The 8,183-nt window shown below is 41.8% G+C and overlaps 1 protein-coding gene across 1 annotated transcript; it reads left to right on the forward strand.

Annotated features, from left to right (window-relative positions):
* Positions 1-1,595: 1,595 nt before the first annotated feature.
* On the forward strand, positions 1,596-7,548 carry RPL34 (ribosomal protein L34). The gene is made up of 5 exons (XM_069095039.1): positions 1,596-1,671; positions 3,035-3,108; positions 3,190-3,289; positions 3,732-3,835; positions 7,423-7,548. Exons 2-5 carry the CDS (start codon positions 3,044-3,046, stop codon positions 7,505-7,507), a joined length of 354 nt encoding a protein of 117 aa, XP_068951140.1. The 5' UTR covers positions 1,596-1,671; positions 3,035-3,043; the 3' UTR covers positions 7,508-7,548.
* The last annotated feature ends 635 nt before the right edge of the window (positions 7,549-8,183 follow it).

Below are 8,183 nucleotides of genomic sequence, written 5' to 3' on the forward strand. Positions count from 1 at the left end.
CCTACTTTCTCAGGTTGTTGTGAGGATTAAATGAGATAATATCTGTGAAGAGAATAAATATCTGTGAAATACACAGTGTCTTGCGCATTGATGTGGTGACATATCCGACTTTGCATGACCCTATGGGCAATACTGTCTGTGGAGCTTTCTTGGCAAGGACACTGGAGTGGTTTGCCATTTCCTTCTCCAGGGGACGAACGCAAACAGGGTTAAGTGACTTGCCCAGGTTCACACAGCTTGTCAGTGTCTGACACCAGATTTGAGTTCATGAAGATGAATCTTCCTGACTCCAGACCACTACGCTGCCCATAATCTGTGCACATTTTGTTTCTTTAAGAGAATAGAAGCTGCTTGAGGGAAAACAGGTTATAATTTGCATTTAACATTAACTTAAAAAAAAACTATCAAATAATACATGACAAGTGAGTATGATGGGTTATAAGGGAACTAGTTTAGCAGTCTGGAGACTTGGGTTCGAATCTTGCTTCTGACACTAACTGTAAAATCTTGAGTAAATCATTCAACCTCCTACTCCTCGATTTCCTTGTTGGTGAAAGGACTCAATTTCTGAGTTCTTATAGGTCAAAAAGTCTATGATGCACGTCCTGGAGGGGTTCAGTTAGATCTGTTATTCCACCCACATATTTTCTTTCTCCAAACTTGTCAATGATTGTTGCAAGTTGGGACTTGTTCATTTTCACAGAACTTTAGAGTCAAAATGGACCCCAGGGATTATCTATTTCAGAGGTTCTTAACCTGGAGTCCATGCATTTTTTAAAACAACTATTTTGATAACTATATATAAATGTAATTGATTTTTTTCTACAATCCTGAATAGTTCATTTTATGCATTTAAAAATAATATTCTGAGGTCTACAGGCTTCACCAGAGTGACAAAGGGGCACAAGAAAGGCTGAGCTATTCCAACCGTTCCATTTTACAGGTGAGAAAACTGAGAATGGGTGCCTGCCCTGGATCACTTGCCCTTTCATTCATGGGATGGGCAGTTGAGCATTCAGGTTTTATGGGGAGTCACGAAAACTTGAGTTCAAATCCCTCCTCAAGCTGTGTGACCCTGGGCAAGTCACCTGTTTGCCTCAGTTTCCCCATCTGTAAAATGGGGATAATAATAGCACCTACCTTCTTAGGGTTATTGTAAACGTAAAATAAGTTATTTTTAAAGGATTTTATAAATGCTTATCATCATCATCTAAAGATGGAAGGAAGCTCGGAGGTCATCTAGTCCAATCCCAATCCCCCATTTTATAGAAAACTGAAGCCCAGAGAGGTTAAGGAACTTTTCCAACGAGACAGAGGTAGCAAGCTTCAGAACTTGAATTCAGATCCGTAGCACACACTTCGTGATTATGGCTAGCAGGCGGCTGGCTGAGCTCGTGGGGGAGTGTTTTCAGTACTATAGGGATCAGGTCGAGCCTGGCTCGGTTTCTCTTAAATTTCAAGTTTAGGGATCTCTCGGGAATGCATAGAGTTCATCAGTAGCCTAGAGACCTCACCAGATGCCGTACAACATGGCTGCGCCCACGCTAGCCCCGCCCCCTTCTGACGACACTTCCGTTCCCGGGAATAAGAAGGAAGATCCTGTGAAGTCACTATTTGAACTCTGAACTGGGAAGCACTTCCTCTTCCCTCTTCCGGTGGCGGACCTGACAGGTATGGTGGCTTCTTGTTTCTCCGCCTTTGGTCCCTCTTCACAATCCGCCGCCATCCGGCAGGCGGAAGGGGCCAGGGTCGCTCAGGATGGGTCCCCTTCGGGAGTCGAGACGCCGACGAGCGCGGACGGCTTCCTCCCTTCGGCTATTGAGCTCCGGCGTCTGCCGGCGTCTGCCGGCGTCCGGAGCTCCCCGGCAGGGTGACGCCTGGGCCGGGGCAGGAGCCTTGGGCCCGCGGGGACGTGGGGCCGAGGGGGGCCCCGCGCTTCCTTTCCGTGCACTTCGTTATCGAGGACTCGCCTTTGGGCCCCGGCCGTGGCTCGGTTTTCACGCGTGGAGGTTTCGGGGACCGAGGCGGGGGGCATTCATGTAAAAAATTCCCCCAAACTGGCCTTTCCTCGCGCTGCTTCTGCTAAATTGGGAGACTCGGCGAGACGGACCAGGAAAAGCGAACAAGAAACGTCATTTGGGCTTCGCGCCCTTGCAGGTGTCTGGGTCGTTTGTGCAGAAGCACGCTTAGCATCTAGCAGCAGCCCCGCGGTAGCGCCCCGGGTGGGGGGCGTGGAGCCCCGGCCCTCTGGTTTAGTGACTGGAGATGAGGGATTGACCCCACGGCCGTGGCCGAGACGCTCCCCGGGGGTCAGAGCTGCTAGACCCACATTTCCCGAATCCGGGTTTGGATTCTAACAGGCTTATTCCAGTGTTAGGTTTAAGTCTGGCTCCTGGTCAAGCTCGCCCCTGTTTAGTGCCAATAAATATCAGCTCTGGCTCTAGGAAAGGCATGTTCTTTCTCTTCCTCAAATTGAAGGAAGAAACATAAACTATCAAGAACACGATGAGAAAGTATTGTTACATTGTATCTTTGGTTTATTCCATAGAATAGTGCTGGATTTAGATTTTAGGATTTGAGTTTGAAACCCAGCTCTGCCCCTTAGAGTGTGTGACCTTAAGCAAATAACTTTAATCCTTCAGTTTCTAATCTGACAAACGATGGGATCTCCTAGGTCCCTTCTAACCCTACATTTGTCATCTTGGAAGACCTAATAGAATTCCTTAATATAATAAGCAGTTTTTAGTGTGGCTTCTCAGTTGTAAAATGGAGATTTTGTTAGATAACGTGATAAAGTTGAAAAATAATTGATGTTAGATTTTTAAAACTTGAAACGTTAAAAATAAACAGAAAATGCAAGTGTGTTTTGCATGACTTCATATGATAAAATCAGTATATAAAGTCAAAGAGTATGTGCCTTTCTCAATGGGGAGGGGAGGAAGAGAAAGTTTTAAACTCAAAATTTTTTTAAATGATAAAAAGTAATTGATGTCATAATCTAAGAAAATGACTGATATTACTACTTTTTATTTAGAAATTAAAAATGGTTCAGCGTCTGACATACCGCCGTAGGCTGTCCTACAATACAGCTTCCAACAAAACTCGGCTGTAAGTATTTTTAAATTTGTTACAAGTATTATTGTAACTTCTTGAAATTTCTTTACTGATTCTTTCCTCTTTTTGACACAGGTCACGAACCCCAGGTAACAGAATTGTTTACCTTTATACCAAGAAAGTTGGGAAAGCACCAAAATCAGCCTGTGGTGTATGCCCAGGAAGACTTCGAGGTGTAAGTTCTTATATTTATTTTTAATGTGATCAGCTTGTCAAGTCAGTATTTGTAATTTTGATGACTGCCCCTAATTAATCATGGTCTATACCATGAATAGAATTTAGCATCTTTTAATTAATTTCATAATAGAATGTAAGTTCTTGAGGGTAGAGAAGTGTTTTGTTTCCTGCCTTCACATCCCCAGCACAGAACACAGCACCTGCCATATATAGGTTGGCGGGGAGGGGGTAGGTATTAATAAATAGTCTCTAATTTGAAAGTGAATTTCTCCAGTGGCTTTTGACATCCAAGGTTTGTAAAGGGGTGGGAAGAAAATTCTATTAAGAAGGCATCGATGTGAGGCCAACACTAATTCAAGTAGTGGCATAATCATAAAAATGTAAATACCATCTAAAAATTTTAAAGGCATATTTTAATATAAAATCTACTTTTTTTACAGGTTCGTGCAGTGAGACCTAAAGTTCTTATGAGGCTATCAAAGACAAAAAAGCATGTCAGCAGGGCTTACGGTGGCTCCATGTGTGCTAAATGTGTCCGTGACCGGTAAGTAACTTTTAAAGCCAGCTTCTTAAAATGTGAGTAGGGAAGAGCAGGGACAACCAGTGGTTATATAGAATGTTAATCATACAGAAAACTGATTTTAAATGGAGGTTACATGTTTATTTGTATTTTTGCCAGATTTTAGGGTAAGCAGGCCAACTTTTATAAGCTTTTTTTTTTTGGAGGGGGAGGGCAGGGCAGTTGGGGTTAATTGACTTGCCCAAGGTCACACTGCCAGTGTTAAGTGTCTGAGGTGGGATTTGAACTCAGGTCCTTCTGACTGCAGGGCTAGTGCTCTATTCACTGGGCCACCTAGCGGCCCCCCTTTATAAGCTCTTGGGAGGGATGGGTAGGTAAAAAGGAAATTTTGACATTTAAAGTTCTGTGTATTGTAGAAAGCATCTTAATTTAAGTCCTTGGTTTTATGGGTGTAAGCACTGTGGTACAAACAACTAAATGCTTGATCTGGTGACCTTTTAAAAATCCTCATCTTGATTTCTCCCTAATTGCCCTCAAGGCCACATCCATGACTATCCTCTCATCAGTATCTGTCCCCCTAGCCCCAAGTGTGGGCATTTCTCCTGGGCCTTCTTCCTTTTTTATCCCCTTGGTTACCTTATCCGCTCTTTAGGCAGGTGACTGCCAGAATCCATTTTTCTATCCCTAAACTCTGGGATAAACACCAACTGTTTTAAAGTACGAAGGGTGAGAGTGGGGAGGGATGGAAACCAGCCTCCAGAGAAGGAGCCTCTTCTATTTCATTTTTCTGCAACACAGACACACAAATCTGCTCTAGAATCTTGTCTTCTCTCCTTGATAAACAACAGACTTGCACCTTGGCATTTAAATCCCTTCATAGTCTGGCTTCAACCTTCTTTTCCAGATTTATTTCGTGTTAGCTCTAGTAGGGCAGTGGATATTCCCAACAGGTGGCTTCTTTCAAGCTCAGGTGCCTTTTCCTTCTGCTGATCCACATTGTTTTCATTATTCTTTTCTTTTTCTTTTCCTTTTTTTTTTTTTTTGGCAGGGGGAAGGCAAGGCAATTGGGGTTAAGTGACTTGCCAAATTTACTATTCTTTTTCTTGATAAAACCTGCTTTCTTGTTTATGTCCCTGTAACATGATAGAGATATGGTCTTGGGATCTGTGTTCATGTCCTTCCTCTTGGGCCTAACACTTAAGTTCCTGACTTAAAAGACTTTTCTCTGTAAAGCTATCATTTGGTAGTTACACCAAAATCCTTGGCTCTTTTCCATGGGTTCATAGTTTTCCTAACTTTAGAGAAGTCTGTGTCCTAACTACCTCATTATACAAGAATGAAACTAAGGCCCAGGGCAGCTAAGTGGTGCATTGAATAGAGCTGGGCCTGGAGTCAGTTCAAAACTGGCCTCAGACACTTACTAGTTCTGTGACTGTGGGTAAGCCACTAACCTCCTGTTTGGCCTCAATTCTTTATCTGTTGAATGGGAACACACTAGAGAAAGAAATGGCAAATAACTCCAGTATCTTTACCAAGAAAACTCCATGGACAAAGTCCAACATAGCTGAACAACTAAGCAACAACAAATTTAGGACTTTAGTAGAGATTAGGATTTAGCCTTGATTCCTTTTTCTCCCCAAACTCTGCTCAGACCTGGATAGAGTCTGGTAGAAAGGCCTGTGGCCTCCACGCTGGGTGGCCGGCAGAGCCCAGCTCAGCTTTTGCTCTTTGGAGGACAAACACATTGTGGGTGACCACAGACTTGGGCCATGAGGCTGTTTAGAAGGAGCAGCCTCTTCACCACCTTCATGCACATCTGACCTTAGCCCAGGTTTCTGCAAATTTAAAATTACCTCATCCTACCAGTTAACTCATTGTATTCATGTTGGAATGTTTAAAAAACAGGCTTCTTTAGAGCATCCCTAAAGTATTTGGGAATAACGTTGAAATGGAACATTCAGATCTTGATACAGCCCCTAATAGCTTCCCCTTTTTTGAACCTTAGGGTGAGATCAGCTTCCCTCTCTTTCCTTGTCACTTGATTACAACTCTACTTGGTAGTAAACTTTTCTTGGGTTTGGCATCTTATGGCTCTTTGGGATGTTGGATTTGCTATGGGACTTAAATATGCCTCACTTTTGCTCAGGGCCTTGGAACTCTGAAACCCTAAAATACAATATTAAAGAGGCGGCTAGGTGGCGCAGCGAGTCGGCCCCGTAGTCAGGAGGACCCGAGTTCAGTTCTGGCCTCAGACACTTAACACCCACACAAAAATACTAGCCGTGTAACCTTGAGCAAGTTACTTAACCCCAGTTGCCCTCCAATAAGCAAAAGCAAAAAAAAAACCCCAGTGAACTCTTAGTGTGGAGTGAAGGAAAAGGCACTAAATTTGGAGTCAGATGATTTGAATTTAAATTCTTATCCTCTCTGGGCATCAGTTTTTCATCTATAAACCCAGGATGTTAAATTAAAATGATCTTACCTAACTACAGAGGCATCCATATGAAATAGCTTTTTTAAAGCATCAAGCTTCATTTTACTTGTGATAATTACCTAGCTAGCCTTTGGTGACACAGAAGTGATTCCCCTAAGGCATGGGTTCTTAACCATTTTTGTGTTATGGATCCCTTTTGCAGCCTGGTGAAACCTAGGGACCCTCAATGATGATTTTAAATGCATAAGATTTCAAAAGAAATCAAGTAGACTGTTTAAAATAACTAAACAGTATACAGTTGGAATATTGGCGTGGTATAGGAAATGATGAGTTGGTAAATTTAGGCAAACATGGAAAGACTTGAACTTATGAAGATGGTATCCACCTTCAAAGAAACAGCATGAACCTAGTATAGTAGTCTTACACAGATGCATATGAATATATAAGATTATAGGCAGTGGATAAAGCACTGGCCCTGGAGTCAGGAAGACCTGAGTTCAAATCCAGCCTCAGACACTTAACACACAAAAACTAGCTGTGTGGCCTTGGGCAAGTCACTTAACCCCAATTGGCCTCCAAAAACAAAACAAAAATAAATTTATAGATATCTGTGTATGTGTAAGTATGTGTATCTGCCCTTAATTGTGTGTGTAGGCTTAGGGGAGGAAGTTTAGGGAAGTAAAAATGGCAGGTTGGAAAATAAAATAAAACCTATAAGTAAGTATAGAAAAGATGGACAGTTCTGAACCCAGTGTTTAGTGTTTATTATAGGCTTTCTTGAAATGTGAATTTATACTTTGAATCCTCTTAATGTTCTGTGCATATGGCAATGGGTTGTGTTTTTTTTTCCTTTTGTTTTGTATTTATTTAAAATTTTTACCAAAAAGAAATTGGTTACTGACAAGTTATCAGAATATTTTTAAAAGTTCATGGACCCCAGTTTAAGAACATTTTCCCTTGGGGAAAATGACGGCCTTGAGTTTAATGAGTCTGGTTTCATTCAAAAGTGTTCAAATTATTTTAGGGTTTTCCCCCCTGCCCTTTGTTCCAGAACTTACCACAATACCTGCTGCATAGTAGGTGCTTACTAAATGTTTATTAATTGCTTTAATTGGTAGGTTAATGAAGTGAGGTTTAATTTTAGAAATATTTTTACATTAAATGTTTTCTCATCTAGGATCAAGCGTGCTTTCCTGATTGAGGAGCAGAAAATTGTTGTGAAGGTGTTGAAGGCCCAAGCACAGAGTCAAAAAAGTAAATAGAAAGGATATGTATTTTGAATAATAAAGAAAATTAAAATGTGTTTTGTGTGTTCTGGGCTGTTGTGTATTGCTCTTGGTTGTCCTTAGAGTTCTGTAGTGGGGAAAGTTTTAAATTTGGACTTGAGGGAAACTGGATAGGGATCTCAGTGCCTCCCCCATTTTTTATCTGTGGGACCTATGGGAAGATTACTTAAATGCTCAGGTTTCTCATTTGTTAAAATGAGAGGCTTGAATTAGATGTCTAAGGTCTCATGTATGTGTTTATAGTTTAACAATGGCAACTTTCAGTTACATGATTTCTAAGAGAGAGATCTAAAACACAATTATGTTTAAGTTGGCGAGTCTCCAAAGTAGTTTCTGATGCCCAAAATTTTAAGAAGAGATGGGGTTGTTGATGGGAGTTAATGGCACACAAGACTATCTCATCATAACTTCTGAGGTTAAAGCCCCGAAAGAAGTCAGCAAGCATTTATTAAGAACCTGCTTTGTGCTAGGCACTCTGCTTAGCACTGGGATGAAAAGAAGGGCAAAGGGATTATCATTAGGAAGAGGGCCTCAGCAGCCCCCTTCAGTGAGTTCTCCTAAGACTAAGGAAGACTGTCTCTTCCTCTAAGGGGCCACAGAAGAAAAAAGCAGGGATAATGTGGTTTTAGTCAACTAGTGGGGGTGGAGGTGG

This window comes from Petaurus breviceps, unplaced genomic scaffold (assembly GCF_028583685.1).
Source record: "Petaurus breviceps papuanus isolate PSGF00001 unplaced genomic scaffold, PetGlider_PUasm1.0 126, whole genome shotgun sequence".
NCBI classification, from domain to species: domain Eukaryota; kingdom Metazoa; phylum Chordata; class Mammalia; order Diprotodontia; family Petauridae; genus Petaurus; species Petaurus breviceps.

What these genes read in the sequence shown, in the direction of transcription:
- RPL34 (XM_069095039.1), top strand. Translation starts at nt 3,044, where the DNA reads ATGGTTCAGCGTCTGACATACCGCCGTAGGCTGTCCTACAATACAGCT. An exon ending in GCTTCCAACAAAACTCGGCT is followed by an intron (nt 3,109 to 3,189) that starts GTAAGTATTTTT and finishes TTTTTGACACAG; the next exon opens with GTCACGAACCCCAGGTAACA. An exon ending in GCTAAATGTGTCCGTGACCG is followed by an intron (nt 3,836 to 7,422) that starts GTAAGTAACTTT and finishes TTTCTCATCTAG; the next exon opens with GATCAAGCGTGCTTTCCTGA.